General features: G+C 41.7%; 1 protein-coding gene across 6 annotated transcripts in view; it reads right to left on the bottom strand.

Moving 5' to 3' along the window:
* ANKHD1 (ankyrin repeat and KH domain containing 1) overlaps positions 1–25027 on the bottom strand; it is a 146805-nt gene that overhangs the window by 6000 nt on the left and 115778 nt on the right. For 4 of the 6 annotated variants that reach the window (XM_051844279.2, XM_051844281.2, XM_051844280.2 and 1 more), the window contains exons 18-29: positions 23667–23812; positions 23027–23169; positions 22175–22388; positions 19491–19666; positions 19136–19298; positions 15726–15821; positions 15167–15283; positions 9205–9379; positions 7969–8425; positions 6177–6323; positions 4672–4821; positions 2904–4519 (exon numbers count right to left, since the gene is read on the bottom strand). In XM_051844279.2, coding sequence (XP_051700239.1) covers positions 2904–4519; positions 4672–4821; positions 6177–6323; positions 7969–8425; positions 9205–9379; positions 15167–15283; positions 15726–15821; positions 19136–19298; positions 19491–19666; positions 22175–22388; positions 23027–23169; positions 23667–23812 — 3600 coding nt within the window. Of the gene's footprint in view, positions 1–2903; positions 4520–4671; positions 4822–6176; positions 6324–7968; positions 8426–9204; positions 9380–15166; positions 15284–15725; positions 15822–19135; positions 19299–19490; positions 19667–22174; positions 22389–23026; positions 23170–23666; positions 23813–25027 lie in introns of those variants that run through there. The other 2 variants (XR_007918974.2, XR_011389767.1) reach the window with 1 other exon arrangement.

The following is a 25027-nucleotide window of genomic DNA, read 5'->3' as shown; positions in this document are numbered from 1 at the left end:
ATTTTAGAATATTTTCATTATCCTAAAAAGAAACCCTGCATACAACACATCAATTGCCCCATCCTCCACACTGCAATCCCTCTACCCTAGGTAAACACTAATATTTCTGTCTCTACAAATTTGCCTATTCTAGAATCTTCATATAAATGGAATCAATATGTCTTTTGTGACTGGTGCTTTCACTTAGCAAAATGTTTTCAAAATTCATTATTCATGTTAGAACATGCATCGGTACCTCATTTCTTATTTCCAAATTAAGAAAGTATTCTTTTATACAACAGTGCCACATTTCATTCACCAGCTGGACACTGAATTGTTTCCATTTTTTGTTTATTATGAATAATGCTACTGTGAACATTTATGTACCAGTTTTTTTTTAATATACCAGTTTTTCTACAGACATACGTCTTAAGTATTCTTAGGAGTGGAATTATTGGATCACACAGTTTATGTTTAATAACTACTCCTCATCTGCTTAACAAGTCGTATGTATAATAATTCCATTTGTAGGTATGTTTAGCTTTTTAAGGAACTGTGAACTGTTTTTCCAGATTGGTTGTTCTACTTCACATTTCTAACAGCAGCATGTGACGACTTCAATTTGTCCACATCCATCCTCATATAAGGTACTGCTACTTCTTATCTGAAAACTATATTCATGAGGCCGGTGCTGCGGCTCAATAGGCTAATCCTCCACCTAGTGGCGCGGGCACACCGGGTTCTAGTCCCGGTCAGGGCGCCGGATTCTGTCCCGGTTGCCCCTCTTCCAGGCCAGCTCTCTGCTGTGGCCAGGGAGTGCAGTGGAGGATGGCCCAAGTGCTTGGGCCCTGCACCCCATGGGAGACCAGGATAAGTACCTAGCTCCTGCCTTCGGAATAGCGCGGTGCACAGGCCGCAGCGTGCCAGCCACAGCGGCCATTGGAGGGTGAACCAACGGCAAAGGAAGACCTTTCTCTCTGTCTCTCTCTCTCACTGTCCACTCTGCCTGTCAAAAAAAAAAAAAAAAAAAAAAAAAAAAAAAAAACAAAACAAAACCACACACACACACAACTATATTCATGAAAGTAAACGATAATCATGAAAGAAAAACATCAACAAAAGAAACCATGAAGGCAGTTAAGAAATGAGGCTGAGTTTCTTAACCCTGGGCCTCAAAAGGAACATCAAGGACGAATGCTTTCTATCACAGCCTGAGCACTGGCAAAGAAGCTCTTCTTTCATCGTATGGATTCTGAAAATCTCTACCAGTTTATCAAAATGAAAAGTTAACAACAGATGCCTAAAGGTAGGAAGGAACAAAATCCCAGAGAATATTTTAACTACAGCTGTCCTATGCAGTCTTATATTTCTGTTTGAAAGATGATATAACAGCTATGCTTTCCTGGAAAGACAAGTAAATGGAAATACATCTAAAATGAGGGCTAAGACATACCATATCCATAGCTCACAATTAATTTTAAACAACACAGATCAGTTTATAATTTTTTTTTTTTTTTGACAGGCAGAGTGGACAGTGAGAGAGAGAGACAGAGAGAAAGGTCTTCCTTTGCCGTTGGTTCACCTTCCAATGGCCGCTGTGGCCGGCACAAGGCGCTGATCCGAAGCCAGGAGCCAGGTGCTTCTCCTGGTCTCCCATGGGGTGCAGAGCCCAAGCACTTGGGCCATCCTCCACTGCACTCCCGGGCCACAGCAGAGAGCTGGCCTGGAAGAGGGGCAACCGGGACAGAATCCGGCGCCCCGACCGGGACTAGAACCCAGTGTGCTGGCGCCGCAGGCAGAGGATTAGCCTATTGAGCCCCGGTGCTGGCCAGATCAGTTTATAATTAACAAAAAAGTAGCGTGGGATAGTTTTCTAACCAGAAGAGAAACACTATGTGGCAATAGTGCTTCTAAGATTCACTCTGGGTCAGCCACATTTCTAATTTGTCCTTCAGAATGGTACAGATCGAACTAAAATTTGGCTGTTAAATTCTGATTGGGCTTTTCCAAAGAGCTCCAAGCCAACACTGGCCTCAGACTGATCTGTATCTTTTCTTAATGTCTTAGCAGATAATTTCTAATTTTGAGGAATCAGCCAAATGTAAGTTGGTTGCTTTGAAATAAGAGCTTACAAATGACTAAATCTTTTGATATAACTGCATTTAATGTAACTAATATAGAGTACTATTAAACAATGTAAATTATGAAATGCCTAAACACTTCTGCAATTCTAATTTTTCTTTTATTTATTTGAATTGCAGTGACAGAGAGAAAGGGAGAGACAGAGACAGAGATCTTCTGATGGTTCACTCTCCAAAAATCTGCAACAGACAAGGCTTCAGCCAGGCTGATGTCAGGAGCTAAGAACTTCATCCTGTTCTCCCAAGTGGGTGGCAGGGGCCCAACTACTTGGACCATCTTCTGCTGCCTTTCCAGGTGCATTAGCAGAAAACTGGATCAGAAGTGGAGCAGGTTGGACTTGAACTGGCCCTCCAACATGGGATGCTGTCATTGCAACCAGTAGTTTAACCTACTGAGCCACAATCCTGGCCCCAGAATTCCAATTTTTTAGATATGAGAATCATAATCAGTACAATTTCAAAAAGTCTGAATTTGGAATCTTTTTTAATAGCATCATTTGATACCAATCCTAGAAAATGGACTTTCACAGACATAACTTCCTTATTAGGAGAAATAAAAGATCATACAGAATACAGAATAGCTCACTGTCTGTGAGTGATTTAGTTATGCATCCTTTTTTGTTCAATCAATAATCAATAAGGGTCTTTAACACTTGAGACATGTTACAATTTCTTCCAATCATGTGGTATTAGGTTCAAAACAAACACTTTATTATTATCTTGGAAGATGAGAATAGGCTATGAGAGCCCCAAATTAACCTGTAATAGTAAATAACAACTTACCAGCAGGACTAGTAGAAACTCGTTGGGAAGGTGGTCTGAAACCAGGTGCCTTGGAGTTGTCAGGGTGCACATTTTCCAAGTGTCCAAGAACAGAGTTACCCAGGAATGCTGACTGAACAGTGAAAGAAGCATCTGCAGCAACTCGTGAGGACAATGGGCCATCTCCCCAACCCTGGTTAGCAGGCACCTGACTGCTATCAAAAAGACTACTGAAGTGATTAAAAAGTGTGGCTGGGCCAAATGCAGGGGGTAAAGACTTATTTGCTGGGTTGATGTGCATCTGAGAACCATTCATTATATTCACGGCTGAAGAAAGCTGCACAGTAGCTGGTGGGCCTTGAGGTGGTGTTAAAGGTACTGGATTTGTAACAAAAATAGACTGGGGATCCTGGTGAATAGCTGCATTTGGTACCACTGAGTAAAAAGAACCTCTTGGCTGCATTCGATGAGAAACACGAGGTGCTGGTATAGTTAACTGAGGTAAATTACTTGTGTCCTGATTATCAGCAGAAACCAATCTGGGTGACGTCAAAGTCAGTGGAGCAGGTTCTGAGTTCGATGCAAATGGTATTGACATTGGACTTAAATCAGATGCACTGGATGGTTGTGCCTCCTCCTGTGTGTTGCTGGAGGTAGGAGTGGGACTACTGGATGGGTGAGTTTCTGGAGCTCCTGGAGTGTTGCTGGCGGAGCTACTGCAACTATTTGTAGTTGGAGATGGGGTGCACAGATTTGCCATGGGTTGGTCCTGTGCGGACACCTTCTCTTTGGGGGATGGCACAGTAGAGAAAGACTCCATCTTTTGTGAAGAAAGCTGTGCTTGAGGAGTACTTGTAGGCAGAAACGTGGTGGGAACTTGCCCACTAGTGATAGACGCAGAGGAGACAGAAGGCAGGGAACTACAAGTGCTTGTCACAGAAGAAATCACTGTTGTTGGAGGACTTGTCTTAGGCACACAGGCAAACAACTGCTTCCTGACTGATGAAGGAGTCCGGGTATTAGTCACACACAGTTGCTGACTGGCGGCAACTACAGAAGAGACAGTGATGGGACAACTAGCAGTAGTCAGTCCAGGAGACTCTGATGGTAAAACAGTCCCATTCTGGTTAGGTAGACGGTTGCTTGTATTATTATGCTTTGGAGAGCTATTTGTGTTGCTAGGATTCACAGGTCTCACTGGGAATGGTCCCCAAGTGTTAGCAGAAGGTGAGAAGGTTCCTCCAAACTGGGCCATGGGTAACCGCGGATGTCGGATCTGTTGCATAGTTTGAGCAGCCAGCAAGGCAAAATGAGGGTGGGGATAAGCTAAGGGTAGAGAAACTGGGAAAGAAGAACGTACATTTGTTGCAACATTCTTACTAAGTTTATTAGTAGGCTGGAACGTAGACAATGTTGTCCCTTGTGAAGTTACAAGAGTTGGAGCACCCAAGGGAAATGTATTTTTACTGGAAGCTGTTGTGGTGCCTACTCCAGATGAGAAGTTTGCATGAATGGATTTGTTATTGGCAGGTGTTCTGATATGATTTTTTGGAATCAAGTCTTCCAGTTCCTTAGCAGGATCTTGAATAAGTGCATTGATAAGTTGAACTGCATATCTAGTTGATTCTGTACCACCCCTGGAAAAAAATAAAAACAAAGTAAGACCAAAAAAACCCTAGATAACTTTAAGCATCAAATAAAATCCTTAATTGTACCATACCCAACAAAAGTATGCTAATTATAAAATATAATTCCTGACTCAGAGTTAAAGTGCACTTTTTACAATTACCTTATTGTGATCATTCTTTCGCCATTCTTATCTTTTTGTTTATCCACATCAATATGTGCCCCAGTAACATCTTGTATTGCAGTGATGTTGCATCCTCCTCTTCCCATTATCCTGGATACGACTGAGGCTGGAACAGACAATTTCTTTGACCTATAAAATAAAGACTACACATGACCTTATGAAATCAAATATTTTTGAATAGAATAAATGTTTTTATTTAGAAAGACAGTCATGAAATCTGTTCTTTAATAAAAATTTTAAAAAATAATATTTCTAAAACATTAAAATGAAAATTAAAAGTTATTGTAAAACCTGACCTCTTTGGGGGCCAGCAATGTGGGGTAGCGGATAAAGCCACTGCCTATGGTGCCGGCATCCCATATGGGTGCCGGTTTGAGTCTCGGTTGCTCCACTTCTGATCCAGCTCTCAGCTATGGCCTGGGAAAGCAGCAGAAGATGGCCCAAGTCCTTGGGCCTTTGCACCTGCATGGGAGACCTGGAAGAGTTCCTGGCTCCTGGATTCGGATCAGCTCAACTTTGGCTACTGAGGCCATGTAGGGAGTGAACCAGTGGATGGAAGACCTTTCTCTCTGTCTCTCCCTCTCTCTGTAATTCTACTTTTCAAATAAATAAATAAATCTTAAAAAAATTTAGAACTATATATATACACACACACACACACACACTTTATATATATATATATATAAAAAAAACCCTGACCTCTTTTACCTCTCTCTCTCTTTTTTTCTTTTTTTTTTGAAAGGCAGAGATAGAAAGAGAAAGAGATACACCTTCTATCTACTGTTAACTGTCAAAACGGCTGCTCAGCCAAGTATGGACCAGGCCAAAGCCAGGAACCAGGAACTCTACCTTGGTCTCCAACGTGGGTGGCAAGGCCCCAAGTAGGCCATCCTCTGTTGCCTTCCCAGGCACATTTGGAGGGACCTAGATTGGATGCAGAGTGAGCTGGGACTTAGTTTCAGGCATTTGGGGGTAAACCAGCAGATATGAGATCTGTCTCTTTTTCAAATAAATAAATGAAGCATTTTAGAAAGCCAATTTACAGGATGTATCATAAACAAATCTGCATATAAAATTTATATTCTGCTTTACCATATTATATATTTTGTAAGGCACTAGAATTTGAAACACTAGCTATATGCAAATTATTCATTAACTGGGGCTGCTGTTGTAGTGTAGTGGGTAAAGCCACTGATTATGACGTCCGCATCCCGTATGGGTACGGTTTGTATTCTGGCTGCTCCACTTCTGATCCAGGTCCCCAAGAACAGCCTGGGAAAAGCAGTGGAAAATGTCACAAGTGTTTGGCCCCTGCTACCTACATGGGAGACCTGGAAGAAGCTCCTGGCTCTGGCTTTAGCTTAGCCCAGCCTGGCCGTTGTGGTCACCTAGGAAGTGAACCAGCAGATGGAAGATCTCTGTTTCTTCCCCTCTCTCTCTGTAACTCTGACTTTCAAATAAACAAATCTTCAAATTCTACTTACCTTCTCACAACTTCTTTCCACCCTTCTTCTCTTTTTTGACCCCTTTTAGGGCTAGTGAGATTCAGCTTTATGTTTGGAGAGCTTAATGGTAATGACACTGACTTGTAGCTTGTTGATAAGGAATTAGAATTCACTTCACCTTCAAGTCTGAGAAGAGAGAAATATCAAGTCCAATAAAAGATAAATTATAAGACAGAAATTCAAGTGACTATTCCTTTAGGGAATTAAAATTTGGCACACTGAGGCCAGCATTGTAGCCCACCAGGTTAAGCCTCTGTCTGAGAAACTGGCATCCCATATTAATGCCAGTTCAAGTCCTGGCTGCTCCACTACCCATCCAGCTCCCGCTAATGCATCTGGGAAAGCAGGAGAAGATGGACCAAGTACTTGGGCACGTGCCACCATGTAGGAGACTCAAATGAAGCTCCTGGCTCCAAGCTTCGGCCTGGTTCAGCCCTGGCAGTTGAGGCCATTTGGGGAGTGAACCAACGGAAGAAAGATCTCCCTGTCTCTCCTTTACTCTGTAAATAAATCTTAAAAAAATAAACAAAATTTGGCACATTAATGGACTAGCATTGTGGCATAGCTGGTTAAGCTGTTTGTGAGATGTGCATCCATTATTAAAGTGCTGTTTTGATTTCCTTCTACTCTTTCAATCCAGCTCCCTGCTAACACTCCTATGAAAAGCAGTAGGAGGCCGGCGCCGTGGCTCACTAGGCTAATCCTCCGCCTAGCGGCGCCGGCACACCGGGTTCTAGTCCCGGTTGCCCCTCTTCCAGGCCAGCCCTCTGCTGTGGCCCGGGAGTGCAGTGGAGGATGGCCCAGGTGCTTGGGCCCTGCACCCCATGGGAGACCAGGAAAAGCACCTGGCTCCTGGCTCCTGCCATCGGATCAGCGCGGTGTGCCAGCCACAGCGCGCCGGCCGCGGCGGCCATTGGAGGGTGAACCAACGGCAAAGGAAGACCTTTCTCTCTGTCTCTCTCTCTCACTGTCCACTCTGCCTGTCAAAAAAAAAAAAAAAAGGAAAGCAGTAGGAGATGGCCCAAGTACTCGGGTCCCTGCCACCCACAAGGGAGACATGGATAGGGTTCATGGCTCCTAGTTTTGGCATGGCCCTGACCCAGCTGTTGTGGCCATTTAGGGAGTGAGCCAGCAGATGGAAAATCTTTTTTTTCCCTCTCTCTTTTATTCTACCTTATACATAAAAGAAATCTTTGGTGCTGGCGCTGTGGCATAGCTGGTAAAGCTGTCCCTGAAGTGCTGGCATCCCATATGGACACCGGTTCAAGTCCCAGCTACTCCACTTCTGATCCAATTCTCTAATATGGCCTGGGAAAGCAGAAGATGGCCCAAGTGCTCAGGCCACTGCACCCACAGGAAGAAGCTCCTGGCTTTTGGCTTCAAATTGGCCCAGCTCCAGCTGTTGCAGCCATTTGGGGAGTAGATCAGCAGATGGAAGACCTCTCTCTCTCTCTCTCTGCCTCTGCTTCCCTGTAACTCTGACATTCAACTAAATAAATAAAACTTGAAAAAAAAAAAAAGTAAAAGACAATATAAATCTTTAAAAGAATTTCTTTGGCATATCAAATAGTGAACAGAGATAATCAATTTTACTATTAAAATAGACTCAGGAGCCAAAAGCTGGGATGTAACTGATAAATACTGAAGACAAATAATCTGATAGACTTAAATTGTTTTATACAAGTTGTGCTTGGATAAGGTACTTCAGATTCTTGTACTAGGTATGAAAAACCAAAGGTGAATGTAAAGTTAACAAATCAAACAAATTTACCGTGTTTGAGTTTTGGAAGTTGTGGAACTTGTCTTTTCTTCTTGGGAATGGAGGAGCAGTGGGGGGTATCTCCTATCATTAGAAGAATTCACATCCATAGTGAAATTTAACTCTTGGCTTTTACCACCACTACTACTCTCACTGTTGCAGTCTGTGCTGTCCAAATTATCTGAATCACTATTCCCACCTGTACCACCACCTCTAGGTTCTCCATTTATTTTATTTTTATCTGCCTTTTGTTGTGCTAAAGATATATGTTGTTCTGGTAGTATTAAATGTGATGTGGGAGGGGTCTCTTTTGTTTTATTCTTCTTATTTTTCCGATTGGTGCTGGGGGTTGTCACCACGTTGGCCCTTTTTTTCCCAAACACGTTTGTGAATGTTGCAGATGTTGCAGAGATTCCAATTGTGGTAGTGGTAGTTGCACTAGGAGGCTCTATGGGAACTTCTTGCTCCACTGAAATTATAAAAAAGGATAAAAATCACACTGAGAGCCACAGATCTCAAAACAAATATGACAGAATATACCTAATAATCCATAACAATCAATCTTTTAGGTCCTATTTCACCAGTATTTAAATAAAGAAATTCTTACTATTGTTACAATATACAATATGATATTTTGATGTCTAAATTCATTAATATATTTCAGATGTGAAATGCTAGTCTCATGACCTAACCAAAAACTATAATATAGTTTGAATTCAGGAAAATTTTCAAATATTATTTGTTTCAAATTAAAATCTAGGTACACCAAAATTATTTACCTAGTACAGTCACTGCCAGATGACACAATATACAACTCTGAGAGTAATGAATCTTAGCTTCTACTGACATTTCTGTCTTGATCCTTGGTTAACAATTTATTTTAATTGATTAATGAGTGCGTGTTTCTCTAGTTTCTAATCAGGGGAAGAAGAAAAACTGAAGAAAATCTGGTAAATCTCTTACTTGACTATTATTAGTATATCCACAGTATTTTAAAACATGACAAATTATAACTAAACTTCAAATTATGTATTTGATTTCCTCTTTTTTTGCTTTTTTTTTTTTTGCCTTCTCCTTTTTATTTCTCTGTGAGGAATTATAGTATATATAGTATATAACATTTAGAAATACTATAAAAGTTACTTTTCTGATTCCAATTAAAGTAATCAAATCTAGCCAGAATTACCTATAGCAAAAACACTCAAAATGAAGTTGATAAACAGCCAATTCAGATAGATCACTACTCACCATCTTCATCATTTTCCTCTTCATCTTCATCTTCTGGTAGTTCTGAATTTTCCTTTGGTTTGTTTTCCTCATCCTCCTCCTGTTTTCTTTTCTGCTCTTCTTTTTTCTTTTTTCTCTTTTCTTTTCTTTTCTCCCTTTTAGCCGCAAGAGCCTGCTTCCTACTTTCTTCTCTTGACTACAAATCAAGTACATAATTTTAGTAGTAATACAATATTTTAAAAGACAAGTCAGGGGCCAATGTTGTGGTGCAGCAGGTTAAGCCACCACCTGTAACATCGGCATGCCATGAGTGCATGAAATTGAGTCCTGGATGCTCCATTTCTTCAAATAGTTAAACAGAGAATTACTAGATGACCCAGCACTCCATCTTAGGTATATCCAACAGAACTGAAATTATGTTCATATAAAAACTTGTCTGCTTCTATCTATAGCAGCTTTAATTATAATAATACCCAAAAAGTGAAAACAATTTGATGTTCATCAACTAATAAACAGATAAAGAAAATGTAATATATCTGTACAATAATTTATTTGGCAATAAAATAAAAAAGTACTGATTTATGCTTTTAGATGAATGAACTTTGAAAATATTTTGCTAAGTCAAAATGCCAGGCACAAAAGACCAGTAACATATGATTCCATATATATGAAATGTCCAGACTAGGCAAATTCACAAATGTAAAGTACTAAGATGGAGGGATTTCAGGATGAGAGGGTAGGTGAGGAAAAAAGCTATAGTATACAGAGTCTGTTTTCAGGATAATTAAAATGTTCTAAAATTGAGCTGATGGAATGAAAAATTCTGTGAATATACTAAAAGCCACTGATTGTTTAACTTTAGGGGAATTAAATATCAGGAAAGCTGTTAAAAATGCTTATCTGTATGCTTGCTTCAGCAGCACATATACTAAAAATGCTTATCTGAAGCATTTATTGACCTAAATTCAAGATCTTTAGAAAAAGACATGCAGATTTCATTGTAAAAATTTTTAAAAAGCTTAAAAATGATCATTTTACTAAGTTTACAGAACTTTGAAAGCCATATTCTGAATTCTCACCAACTTCATTTTTTTCAAAATATTTATTTTCATCTACTTGAAAGGCAGACCAAAAGCAAGAAAACAATCTTGCATATGTTAGTTCACTAACCAAATACCTACCTAGCCAGGGCTGGGGCAGGCTAAAGCTGAGAACCCAGAATTCCTTCCAGGTCTCTCACATGGGTGGGAGAAGCCCAAGCACTTGAGCCATCATCTGCTGCCTCCCAGGATGCATCAGCTGAAAGGTGTATTAGAAGCAGAGCAGCCATCAGAGACTTGCGCCAGCATTCTGATATGAGATGTGGGTGTCTCAAGTGGTGGTTTAATCTACTGCAACCCAACACTGCTCACCTGACACGTACCTTTAGGTTTTGTTAATATCTATTATGGTTATAAGCAGAAAATATAGTATTAGCTTTTCAGAAAAGGATGCATAGGAGCAGGTGTTGTGGCTCAGCAGGTTAAGCTGCCACCTGTGATGCTGGCATCCCTTAAAAGTACCATTTTAAGTCCCGGTTGCTCCACTCCAAACCAGCTCCCTGCTAATGTACCTGGGAGGCAGCAGAGGATGGCCCAACAGTTTGGGCTCCTGCTATCCAGGTGAGAGACCTGGATGGAGTTTCTGGTTCCTGACTGCAACCTGGCCCACCGTCAGATGTTGCAGCCATCTGGAGAGTGGACCAGTGGATAGAAAGGTCTCTCTGTCTCTCCTCTCCCTAATTCTACCTTTTAAGTAAATTAATTTATGCTGAAACTTTTATTTATTAAATTAGGAATGGGCAAACTATGGCCTGAGTGCCATATTCAGTCTGTTGCCTATTTTGGTATAGCCCCAAAGCTAAGATTAGTTTTTACATCTTATATGGTTGAAAAAATTAAAAAGAACATTTTGTAAAATGTTAAAATTTCATGTGGAAATTATACATTCCAGTAACCATGGCTAATATACTATTGGAACACAGCCATACTCGTTCACTTACCTATTGTTTATGGCTCCTTTCATGCTACAATACCAGAAGAGTTTTGAGAGACTACATAGCAAACACAGCCTATATTTATGTGGCATTTCATAAAAAAAGTTTACTGATCTCTGATGCAAATGAGAAAAAAGCTGAGGGTGGAATAAAGATAACATCTTCTGCTAAAAATCATTTCATTAATTTATTGGCATAGAACGAAACTGCTATATGGAAAATTATATCCCATATCCCTGGGTAAGTACAAAAATATAGACATTGGACAATAGCATTTTCCTAACTTTAAACTCTAACTTATTTTAAAATGAATATAAATTTTTTCCTTCTTGATTTTAAGTATAATCAAGCTCTCCATAGAAGTACTAGAATTTATTTGACCTCCTAGTGGTAAGATTTAAATGTTATCTTATCCACTATTAAAAGCAATGCAACGGCCGGCGCCGCGGCTCACTAGGCTAATCCTCCGCCTAGCGGCGCCGGCACACCGGGTTCTAGTCCCGGTCGGGGCGCCGGATTCTGTCCCGGTTGCCCCTCTTCCAGGCCAGCCCTCTGCTGTGGCCAGGGAGTGCAGTGGAGGATGGCCCAGGTGCTTGGGTCCTGCACCCCATGGGAGATCAGGAAAAGCACCTGGCTCCTGGCTCCTGCCATCGGATCAGCGCGGTGCGCTGGCTGCAGCGCGCCGACCGCGGCGGCCATTGGAGGGTGAACCAACGGCAAAGGAAGACCTTTCTCTCTGTCTCTCTCTCTCACTGTCCACTCTGCCTGTCAAAAAAATAAAAAAAATAATAATAATAATAAAAAAAAAGCAATGCAACAACGAATATCCTTATAAATCCACATCTTTGAGCATTTGTCTAATTATTCACCTCAGATTAAATTTCTAAAAATGGAACAGCTGGAAGTAAGAGTTTATACTTTTTTATGGCTTCATTTGTCAAATCCCCTCCAACAGTTATACTGACTTACACATCAAAAGTCACAGTAGAGTGCTAATTTCACCACACCTTTGCTATCAATAAATATTAAAGGGCCAGCATGGTGGCTCACTTGGTTAATCCTCCACCTGCGGCACTGGCATCCCATATGGGTGCCAGGTTCTAGTTCCGGTTGCTCCTCTTCCAGTCCAGCTCTCTGCTGTGGCCCGAGAGGGCAGTGGAGGATGGCCCAAGTGCTTGGGCCCTGCACCAGCATGGGAGACCAGGAGGAAGCACCTGGCTCCTGGCTTCAGATCGGCGCAGCGCCGGCCGTAGCGGCCATTTGGGGAGTGAACCAAAGGAGTGAGTGTCTCTCACTCTCACTATCTGTAACTCTACTCGTCAAATAAATAAATAAATAAATAATATTAAAAATATTAAACTTTTAAGCTTTGCTAATCAGGGAAAAATTAAATTGCTCTTCTACTGTGCAGTGCTTTGTTTACTAATAAAGTTGAGCATTGTCCATCTGCTTATTAGACATTTATTATTTCTTTTTTTGTGAATTGCCTATCCATGTGATCACTTTTTATTCTGTTATTTTTTTAAAAGATTTATTTATCTGAAAAATCAAGTGAGAGAGACAGAGACACACACAAAGAGAGAGAGAGAGAGAGGTCTTCCATATGCTGGTTTATTCCCCCAATGGCTGCAACAGCTGGGGCTGGGTTAGGCTGCAGCCAAGACCAATGAGCTCCTTCTGGGCCTCCTACCTGGATGCAGGGGTCCAAGTACTTGGGCCATCTGCTATTGCTTTCCCAGGTGTATTAGCAAGGAATTGGAATGGAAGTGGAACATCAGGGACTTGACCAACAGTCCACATGGGATGCCAGCACTGCAGGCAGCAGCTTAACCTGCTAAGCCGAAGTGCCAGACCCAGTGAGTTATCTTTTTATCTCATTGATTTATAAGAAATCTTTTCTTCTGTTTTTACCATACTGTTTTAATTTTAAAAAAAAACTTTAATTTTATTTCAGAGACAAAAAGACAGACAGAGCTCCCATCTGCTGGTTTACTCCCCAAATGCCTGCAAGGTCTGGGGCTTGGCGAATTTGAAGCTGTGAGCAGGGAACCCAGTCCCAGTCTCCTATGTGGGTGCTAGGGACTCAACCACTTCAGCTGTCACCTACTGCCTCCCAGGTATGCATTAGCAAGAAGCAGGAAACAGGAGCAGAACCAGACCTTGACTCCAGGCACTCTGATACCGCACAAGAATATCTCAACTGGTGGCTTAACTGCCAAGCCAGACACTTGCCACAGCTTTTTTTTAAACCAAGAAAGAATATATCAAAATTTTAGTATCATTCAAACTGATTATACTTTTTCTCTTTTAACTATCAACAAAATATCTTCATCTTATCCTTTTCTTGCATTCCTAGAAAAACTCCACTTAATAGTGGCATTTTCTCATTTAATACAAATTCTGGATTCAAAAATCAATACCCATATTTTCCAGATAAGCAGGCTGAATCTCAGAATCCTTTTTTTTCTTTTAAATCTTTTTCAATATACCATACATTCTAGGAAACTAGATACTTACTCTGCAATTGGGAATCTAGTGAATCAGTTACAGTTCAGTTCATTTTTTTAAAAGGTTTATTTATTTATTGGAAAGGCAGAGTTACAGAGGGGCACAGAGAGAGAGAGAGACGTTCTCCATCCACTGCTTTACTCCCTAGACGGCTGTAACTGCCAGAGCTAGGTCGATCCGAAGCCAGGAGCCAGGAGCTTCTTCTGGGTCTCCCACAAGGGTGCAGGGGCCCAAGGACTTGGGCCATCGCAGAGAGCTGCATGGGAAGTGGAGCAGCTGGGACTCAAATTGGTGTTCATATGGGATGCCAGCACTGCAGGCGGTGGCTTTACCCACTATGCCACAGTGCTGGCCTGGCCCCTACTCCAGTTCTTTTAAAGAAATTATTTCCGATGCTTTTATTAAATTTCCTTTTAGATCTTAATTTAAAACCACTTAAGCAGTAATGTCATTTGGTAAGTTGGGACTTTGCTCAAAATTAAGTACCTCACGTATTTGTTCTCAAAATATTTTTTATGAATGAAATAGGTCAGAATAAAAAAACATTTGAGACTCTATTAACCATTTCTTTTGAATGATGTTTTGTTAAGATCACTGGCAATATAGGTGACATATACATTATAGCAGACTTTTTTCTTTTATAAATATCCATTTATTTCAAAGGCAAAGTTATAGAGAAGAGAGGGAATTACACAGAAGGAGATATCTATATCTATATCTATATCTATATCTATATCTATATCTATATCTATATCTACATACACAGAGAGAGACAGACAGACACTGAGGTCTTCCATATGCTGGTTCACTCCCCAGATCAAAATCAGGAGCTTGGAACTCCATCTGGGTCTCCCATGTGGATGGCAGGGGCCTAAGTACTTGGGGGCATATTCCACTGCTCTCCCAGGTATGTTAGCAGGGAGCCAGACCAGAAATGGAGCAGCCGGGATTTGAACTGACACCCATATGGGATGCTGGCATCTCAGGTGGTGGCTTAACCTATTATGACACAACATGAGCCCCTCTAGCAGTCTTTTTTTTTTTTTTTTTTTTTTTTGACAGGCAGAGTGGACAGTGAGAGAGAGAGAGAGACAGAGAGAAAGGTCTTCCTTTGCTGTTGGTTCACCCTCCAATGGCCACCGCGGCTGGCGTGCTGCGTCCAGCGCACCGCGCTGATCCAATGGCAGGAGCCAGGTACTTATCTTGGTCTCCCATGGGGTGCAGGGCCCAAGCACTTGGGCCATCCTCCACTGCACTCCCGGGCCACAGCAGAGAGCTGGCCTGGAAGAGGGGCAACCGGGACAGAATCCGGCGCCCCGACTGGGACTAGAACCCGGTGTGCCGGTGCCGCAAGGCGGAAGATTAGCCTAGTGAGCCGCGGGCACCGGCCTAGCTGTCTTTAAACAATTTGTATTAAGGAAAATTATTTTTCCCACTCACCTTTTCTAGATCAAGTTCCTTTAAAAGAATACTTGCATTCTTATTTGCTTCTGCAGCCTGTTGGTCTTTAGCCTTCACAATTGTCTCAACACATTGGTGACATTTTTTCAACAGTTCCTACAGGAGAAAATGCAATTACAGAAGTATAGACTCACATAACAAGAAGCCAAATAAAAGTTGAGCTGATGAGCATGCCAAACCATTAAATCTCAAACAACTGAAAATTCACTAAATCTCACTGTTTTTTTTTTAGTAAAATCATATATCAATCTTCCATCAAAATAAGGCATCTTTTATAAAAAAATTCACATGTTCTTAGAAAACTTAACCAAGCTAATGGTTTAGTAATAAACAATAATGGTCACAATAAGAAAGAAATCTTAAACTATTTCATTAAAAGTACTATTATCTGTTAATTTACATATGGAAAAACTGAAGCATAGAAAGATTAGGTGAATCAACCTGTTAAAGAAAAACTGACCAAGTTCTTAACTGCACACATTTAATGCATATAATTCACAAAGAACTGAATTGTGCATCAATAGCAAATGTGACTTACCTTATCAGCAATTGTTGCTATATATCTCATACATTCTATATCAGAAGGGAACTGATTGACTTCTTTCACCAAATACTGAACAACTTTTACATGACCCTGTAAGGAGTACAACAAAAAATATATAAAAAATTCCCTTGAAATTCTGTTCATATGCTTAAAAACATTTTACTAAATTAAAATTGAAATTACGAAAATAAAAAGAATAGTATTCAGTTTCTAAAAAGAGATCTTGCTCAGGAATTTATGGTAGACCAAAAGATAATCTATTTTGCATTGAAAGTAAAGAGCTTTTTTTTTTTTTTTTTAAAACAGGGACAGTCAGGAGGAGGACAGATGTGGGAAAAAGCCTCAAAGATGCATCCAAGAGAGACGACATGTTCCATCTCAAAAGAATGATGGCAAGACCAGTACACAAGAAGCACAATGGAGGCCACTCTTGACTTCACAGTCTGGGTACCGGGGGAAGGTGTTCTTCCTGGAGGGTAGTGAGTGGAGGAGAACAAAGGCAAGACTAAGCCTGTCACCATGAAGGAGTCTGATGGTCTAGGAAGGACAGCTTTCAGCTGCAAAGCATTCACAGGGAGCACACTAGGTGCTGGGGAAGCAAAGGGCACTAATGGACCCAATGGATGTCAGTGACACGTGTATAACACAGCAGTGGCCGGCCAGCGCCGCGGCTCACTAGGCTAATCCTCTGCCTTGCGGCGCCGGCACACCGGGTTCTAGTCCCGGTCGGGGCACCGGATTCTGTCCCGGTTGCCCCTCTTCCAGGCCAGCTCTCTGCTGTGGCCAGGGAGTGCAATGGAGGATGCCCTAGGTCCTTGGGACCTGCACCCCATGGAGACCAGGATAAGCACCTGGCTCCTGCCATCAGATCAGCACGGTGCACTGGACACAGTGGGCCAGCCACGGCGGCCATTGGAGGGTGAACCAACGGCAAAGGAAGACCTTTCTCTCTGTCTCTCTCTCTCACTGTCCACTCTGCCTTTCAAAACAAAAACAAAAACAAAACACAGCAGTGGGCAACGGGTAGGACACATTAAGGACTTCAGAAAGATTTCTTAAGGCGGCCATTGGAGGGTGAACCAACAGCAAAGGAAGACCTTTCTCTCTCTCTCTCTCTCACTGTCCACTCTGCCTGTCAAAAAAAAAAAAAAAAAAAAAAAGGAAAAAAAACACCACCATTTATTGTGTGCAGTAAATATCGGGGAGTGTGTTAAATATTTTGTATGCAAAACTTTTCATTGCAGAGACTGTAATCCACATGCTGTATATAAAGAAAATTGAGACTCAGAGAAATTAAATTACTTGCCGGAGTGTAGATTGATCTGATTATCATTTAACTGTATTGTATTACTGATGTAGAAATGTCAGTTTTCTGTGTTTTTTCTGTATACTAATGATCTTACTCTTTTAAGTGAAATGTAGCAATATGAATTTTGTTTTTCAGCTGTGAGTAGCAGAGTACCCACTGGTTCAAACAGTTCTCAGACCACAGATCGTGGAAGCAAGGGCCAAGCTGAGAACAAAAGCTACATGAGATCTGCCATTTATTCCTTTGTATAGCAAGAATATGAGAAACTCTTACTGCTGAGCATCAGTGTAGTGACAGAACAGGGCATGACTGCAAGGCCCAAGTGATCCTCTCTAAAGTCTAGAATAAGGGTTGGGAGGAGGAAGGTGGCCACTTTTTGTCATTCAGTCACTGTCTTTGTAAAAAACTTCTGAGAAAAATAGTATCTTCTAGAATAAATTAACTAATAAAAATTGGTAGTATGAAATGAAACTCAGTATAAAAGAAATATTAGCCCTAAAATGAAGAGGATAGTTTAAACTTTAAAACATTCATTTGGCTTTATATTACTCAACTAAGCAAGGTGCACTAGCACATTTTTCTGAGCCCTATTGATCTGAATCTGGATAGAACACTTTCTCAATGCCATTATCAAGGGCTGAATAATCTATAATCAATTCTAAGCGCATCTATTTTAAAATAATTTTCCCTCTTACTAAGGTTCTAAAACATCTTCAAAAATCAGTTTGGAGCCAAACTAACTGGGGCAGGACACTATCTAAAAATGGGCAGGGCCGGCGCTGCAACTCACTAGGCTAATCCTCCGCCTTGCGGTGCCGGCACACCGGGTTCTAGTCCCGGTCGGGGCACCGGATTCTGTCCTGGTTGCCCCTCTTCCAGGCCAGCTCTCTGCTGTGGCCAGGGAGTGCAGTGGAGGATGGCCCAGGTGCTTGGGCCCTGCACCCCATGGGAGGCCAGGATAAGTACCTGGCTCCTGCCATCGGATCAGCGCGGTACGCCGGCCAACGCGTGCCAGCCGCAGCGGCCATTGGAGGGTGAACCAACAGCAAAGGAAGACCTTTCTCTCTGTCTCTCTCTCTCTCTCTCTCTCACTGTCCACTCTGACTGTCAAAAAATAAAAAAAAATAAAAAAATAAAAAAAATAAAAAAATAAAAAAATGGGCAATAGGGAACCTTCTAGGGTTGTGGAAGTATTTTATATCTTTATGAGGTATGGGCTACAAGGATATATGCATTTATTAAAATTCATGGAACTATATGCCTTAAGATTCATGTTTTTCACTCCATGTAAGTTATACTTTTATTAAAAGAAAAAGACTTTCTAAAGAATTGTATAGAAAAACTATTTTTTTTACATTACTGTCATTTAACAGCTATTTAGTGACTACCTAGTGCATGTCAGGTACCGTCCTAAATGACTGCGCATAAACAGTGGTAAAAAAGACAGTCATGACTCTTGCTCCTGGAACCTTCCAGTCTAGTTGGCAATATAGGCATGAAAGCAAGGGTAAAGGCATGTTTGAATATATAACTACAATGCAGGATAGGCAAAGTCAAAATTCAACTGTAAAGAAAATCAGAAGTATCCTTTTCAAATTGGGTACCAGGAAAGACTCTGAAAAGTGACATTTAAAATATGAACTAAAGCAAAACAATATAAAATAAAAAAGGGAAGGATGAGTACAGAGGTAAACCAGGTCAAGAGAAAGGGAAAACATTTCAGGAAAAGAAAACTTGTGAGCAAAAGACCTGAGGAAGTTAAAAACTTAGTGCATTCAAGGTAATTTCAGAGTCTAGTGAGCAAAGGAGAGTCTGAGGAGATAAACACAAACTGTATATTATGCAGTGTTTTTGTAGCACGTATTAAATAGTGTATTATTTGTTCTTAATTGCAACGGGAGAGTTTTAAAAGGTGCTAATAACGAACTTTCACACAGCTCTTAGGTTTGGCCACTAAAGAATAGAAAACAGCAGTTATTTTCTTTTTTAAAATATATTCAGTTATCCAAAATCAACCTACCTTTCTGTCACAGTTTCAACTAGAATTGATTTAAAATCATTAACTTTTTATCTTTTTTCCTGCACATCAAATTACCTTGCGGAATGCTGACATAAGTGGTGTGATTTTCCGGTTATCTGCTGCATCCACATCAGCACCTGCTTGAACTAGTAATTGAACTACATCAAAATGACCGCCATTGGATGCCAGCCAAAGTGGTGTATTTCCCTTCTTGTTACGAACATCAATATGAGCTCCCCTATAAGCAAAGAATGTTAACATAGTTTGTTTCTCAGACGAAGCAGTTAACATTTTTGAGGTTTTTTTTTTTAATTTTTAAAAAATAACATGGAAAAAAGTTCTTAAAAATCTAAAAGAATTTAAACTTTATAGACTGAAAAGTCAAAGAGATGACAGGAAGTTCTGTATATATTAATAGAAAATTACTCACCTATTAATCAGGAGCTCACAAAATTTGTAGTGACCTTTGTCTGCTGCTATTGTTAAAGCAGTATCTCTTGAGGAAGGCACAGGGGGAGCATTGACATCTGCTCCTTTATCAAGGAGAACTCTACCAACTTCTGCATATCCTCCAGAAGCAGCTTCCATTAATGGGGTAAGACCGGTCTGTTCAAACCAATAATTTACACAACTAAATTACATAACCTGTTTTTAAATACCTTTAACAATGTTATTTACTTACTCTCATTTTATTTGAAAGGCAGAGAAACAGACAGAGATCTTCCATCTGCCGATTCAAATGACTGGGCCAGGCCAAAGCCAGGAGCCAGGATGTGGGTCTCCTACGTGGATGGCAGGAACCCAAGCACTTTAGCATTATCTGCTGCCTCCCAGGGTATACACACCACAAAGAAGCTGGAGCAGCCACGACTCCAGGCGCTCCCAGCACAGGATGTATGCATCCCCAGTGGGACTTACCTGCTGGGCCAAACATCTGCTCTTACATAATTTCTTCGAAAGACTAAAGCAATTGACTTTGAAGAGATTCCATTTTTGATTTTTCTCTCAAAGAGCTAAGCAATATTCAGTCATGAATTTTACTAAACAGCAAGTAGAAATTGTTACCTTTTGTCAGACATGCTAGAATAAATTCACTTATATTACCTTTTACTAAAAGAAACAATTTCATAACTTACAATGAATACTTGCAATAAAAAAACAAACTGGATAGCAGGAAAGGTTCATTTTCGTATATGATGAAAAGTCTGATGGAAAACTACAATAGCTCATTTCATAGATTAAAAATATATTGGGGCTGGCACTATGGCACAGTGGGTTAAAGCCCTGGCTTGAAGCACCGGCATCCCATATGGATGCTAGTTCTAGTCCCGGCTGCTCCTCTTCCAATCCAGCTCTCTGCTATGGTCTGGGAAGGCAGTGGAAGATGGCCCAAGTGCTTGGGCCCCTGCACCCACGTGAGAGTCCCAGATGAAGCTCCTGGCTCCTGGCTTTGGATCAGCTCAGCTCTGGCTGTTGCGGCTATCTGGGGAGTGAACCACAGTGGATGAAAGACCTCTCTCTCTCTGTCTCTACCTCTCTCTGTAACTCTGTCTTTCAAATAAATAAAATAAATCTTTTAAAAAAATGTAAATGTTGCATTGAGTTTAAAGAAACATAACTAATGAAGTTCAGGGAGAAAATTACTACCAGATTAGCTGCTGTCTGATTATAAGGAATTCCATTTAAGCTCTGTTTTTCTAGGGGTTTAAGTATCCAACAGTTCTAACCAAAGAAATCCAAACCTTGGAGCAGATATTAGTTGCAGTGGTTAAAACACTATCTGGTTGGCCAGCGCCGCAGCTCAATAGGCTAATCCTCTGCCTGTGGCGCTGGCACCCTGGGTTCTAATCCCGGTTGGGGCACTAGATTCAGTCCTGGTTGCCCCTCTTCCAGTCCAGCTCTCTGCTATGGCCCGGGAAGGCAGTGGAGGATGGCCCAAGTCCTAGGGCCCTGCATCCGCATGGGAGACCAGGAGAAGCACCTGGCTCCTGGCTTCGGATCAGTGCAGTGGCGCCAGCTGCAGTGGCCATTGTGGGGTGAAAAGGAAGACCTTTCTCTGTCTCTCTCTCTCACTGTTCACTATGCCTGTCAAAAAACAAAACAAAACAAAACAAAACAAGCACTGTCTGGGATACTTATGAGTCTAGCTTCCTGCTAATATGCACTTTGGGGGCAATTGCAGCCTCCTGACTTTGGCTTGGCCCAAGTAAGGCTGTTAGAGGCATGTGAGAAGATACCCAGAGGATGGGCCGGCGCCGTGGCTCACTAGGCTAATCCTCCGCCTTGCGGCGCCGGCACACCAGGTTCTAGTCCTGGTCAGGGCGCTGGATTCTGTCCCGGTTGCCCCTCTTCCAGGCCAGCTCTCTGCTGTGGCCCGGGAGTGCAGTGGAGGATGGCCCAAGTGCTTGGGCCCTGCACCCCATGGGAGACCAAGATAAGTACCTGGCTCCTGCCATCAGATCAGCGCAGCGCGCTGGCTGCGGTGGCCATTGGAGGGTGAACCAACGGCAAAGGAAGACCTTTCTCTCTGTCTCTCTCTCTCTCACTGTCCACTCTGCCTGTCAAAAAAAAAAAAAAAAAAAAAAAAAGACTATATACTTTTTTTAAAACTAACTTCTATGTTTTAAATGCCAAACAGTCATGAAAGTCAGAATCTGAAATGGTCAGATTACATCTTATAATCTATGAACTAATTTTTTGTTTGAGGTTCTTAACAATGGTAATATGAGGCTGGTGTTACAGTTCAGGGCAGATACAAATAACCATTTAGCATCCATATTGGAATGCAGGCTTCAGTCCCAGCTACCCCACTTCCTATCCAGCTCCCTGCTAATACACCTGGGAAAGCAGCAGCAGATAGCCCTGTTATCTATTAGGAGACCACGATGGAATTCCTGGTCTGGCTCAGCTTAGCTCTGGACATTGTAGCCATTTGGGGGTTTAACCAGCAGATGGAAGATCTCATTCTCTCTCTGTCACTCTGCCTTTCAAATAAATAAATTAAAAAAAAAAATCTTTCAATAAAAATAAAAATTACATTCAATTGAGTTGAAATATCACATTCTTTTCACTAGAAATATATCCGAAATAGCAAACAAGATACAAAATGCTTACCTTTGCCCTGTGTTCCACATTGGCTTTTCGGTCCAGAAGCAAACTCACTACTTCTGCTCGGCCCTGGAAACAGGCCAGGGTGAGGGCTGTGTTCCGATTTGTCTCTATCTGAGCATTAATGTCTGAACCCATATCAAGTAGCAGTTTCACTGCAGGAACATGTCCATTCATTGCAGCCAACATCAGGGGAGAAATACCTAGTTTACTCCCAGTCCTAGGAGGGAAAATGTGCTCAGAAAATTGTAATATGTTACTTATGCTTTTTGTAAAGCATTAAACATGAAAATGTTTCAGTAAAAAGAAAGATTTATAACACCAATGAAGAGATTTTCTATTTTTTACAGGGGTAGAGAACCTTTTTTCTGTTAAGGGCCATATTGATATTTATACTATCATTTGTAAGCCATACAAAATTATCAACTTAAAAATTAGCCAGCTAACAGATTTATTGAATTTGAAGTCCTGCCTGTGGCTACGCTAACAGGACCAGACCAATATTCTGTGGGTATTATATGGCTCATGGGCTGATGTTCCCCACCCCTAGTTTAGATCAACAATAAATAACAGGAAAATCTCACAACTAAAAACGTAGCTCCTATTTAGGGGTTACAAACTTCCAACTACATATAACAAAGTACTTTTTGAAGCAACACCTATTAAAAGCACCCACATTACTGAAATATGCTTAGATTACTTATATTACTTACAGGTACATTATAAGAAGAACTGACTTTGCAACTTCAGAACTGTCTTAGTTCAAAATGATATCTGTCCAAAGATCCAGGAGAAGACACTAACTCCAAGGTAATAATATACTAATCATGAGTAATAAAATGAATGCACAGGTGATACCTTGAATTAATTTCTGCCCCCGCATTAAGCAGAATCTTAATGATATTAACATATCCTCCAGACGCAGCTAGACTCAGTGGTGTATAATCAGACACATTCCTATGTTCCTTATTTGCACCTCGAGCCAGTAGCAAGTCTACTACCTAAAAAGTAAAATGTTAACAGAGAAAGCCAGGTTACACTAAAGGATCAACTTATAATGAAGGAAGCACAAAGAAACAGAACCTACAACTTTCTGTTCCAAATTTCTCACATTTTAATTATTTTCATTGGCCCTAAATATTTAAGTATCAGCATTAGAGAAATGGATTCAAATTAACAGCTTTGAAATCCCTTATATTGAAATAACGAGCTACCCTATTTGCCAAATTTTAAGCAATGAATTTATGTCATATATATTAGTACTGGGGTTCATCCAACTCCAATAAGTGTAAAAACAAAGAGAATTTGGACTTAAGGGCAAGAAACAGATTCCTAAAAAGAGCATTTCCATTCAACATAACCCCATTTCTCTGAAAGTATATGGAATGTGTTAAAATGCATGTAAAATTTATTCATGTATCTAAAACACTATAATCATATGCATACTGAAAAAATATAAGCAAAAATGTTTACAAAATTAAAGTCAACATTAACACACCTCCTGACGTCCACCAGAACACGCCAATGAAAGCGGAGTATCCTTAGTTCGTTCAGACTGTGCTTCTATATCTCCACCTTTATCCAGAAGAATTTCAACAACCCCAACATGCCCTGCTGTTGCAGCCAGGATTAGTGGTGTGAAACCTAAACCAGAATATACAAATGTCAAACAAATTTACATCTTTTACTTACTTAAAAATCCACTATTTTAAATTTTTCTTTTCTTTTCTTTTCTTTTTTTTTTTGACAGGCAGAGTTAGACAGTGAGAGAGAGAGAGACAGAGAAAAAGGTCTTCTTTTTTCCGTTGGTTCACCCTTCTAAGTGGCCACTACAGCTGGTGCGTTGCGGCCGGCGCACTGTGCTGATCTGGAGCCAGGAGCCAGGTGCCTCCTCCTGGTCTCCCATTCAGGTGCAGGGCCCAAGCACTTGGCCCATCTTCCAATGCACTCCCGGGCTACAGCAGAGAGCTGGCCTGGAAGAGGAGCAACCGGGACAGAATCCGGCACCCCAACTGGGACTAGAACCCGGTGTGCCGGCGCCGCTAGGCGGAGGATTAGCCTAGTGAGCCCCGGTGCCAGCCTAAATTTCCTTTTTTTTTTTTTTTTTTTTGACAGGCAGAGTGGACAGTGTGTGTGTGTGTGTGTGTGTGAGAGAGAGAGAGAGAGAGAGAGAGAGAAAGGTCTTCCTTTGCCGTTGGTTCACCCTCCAATGGCCGCCACGGCTAGCGCACTGCGGCCGGCGCACTGCGCTGATCTGATGGCAGGAGCCAGGTACTTCTCCTGGTCTCCCATGGGGTGCAGGGCCCAAGCACTTGGGCCATCCTCCACTGCACTCCCTGGCCACAGCAGAGAGCTGGCCTGGAAGAGGAGCAACCGGGACAGAATCCGGCACCCCAACTGGGACTAGAACCCGGTGTGCCGGCGCCGCTAGGTGGAGGATTAGCCTAGTGAGCCCCGGTGCCAGCCTAAATTTCCTTTTTTTTTTTTTTTTTTTTTGACAGGCAGAGTGGACAGTGTGTGTGTGTGTGTGTGTGTGTGTGAGAGAGAGAGAGAGAGAGAGAGAAAGGTCTTCCTTTGCCGTTGGTTCACCCTCCAATGGCCGCCACGGCTAGCGCACTGCGGCCGGCGCACTGCGCTGATCTGATGGCAGGAGCCAGGTACTTCTCCTGGTCTCCCATGGGGTGCAGGGCCCAAGCACTTGGGCCATCCTCCACTGCACTCCCTGGCCACAGCAGAGAGCTGGCCTGGAAGAGGGGTAACTGGGACAGAATCCGGCTCCCTGACCGGGAATAGAACCCGGTGTGCTGGCGCCGCAGGCGGAGGATTAGCCTAGTGAGCCGCGGCGCTGGCCTAAATTTC

This window comes from Oryctolagus cuniculus, chromosome 6 (genome assembly GCF_964237555.1).
Source record: "Oryctolagus cuniculus chromosome 6, mOryCun1.1, whole genome shotgun sequence".
Lineage (NCBI taxonomy): Eukaryota > Metazoa > Chordata > Mammalia > Lagomorpha > Leporidae > Oryctolagus > Oryctolagus cuniculus.
The sequence above is the reverse complement of the archived record's forward strand: the minus strand, read 5'-3'. Positions and strand labels throughout refer to the sequence as shown.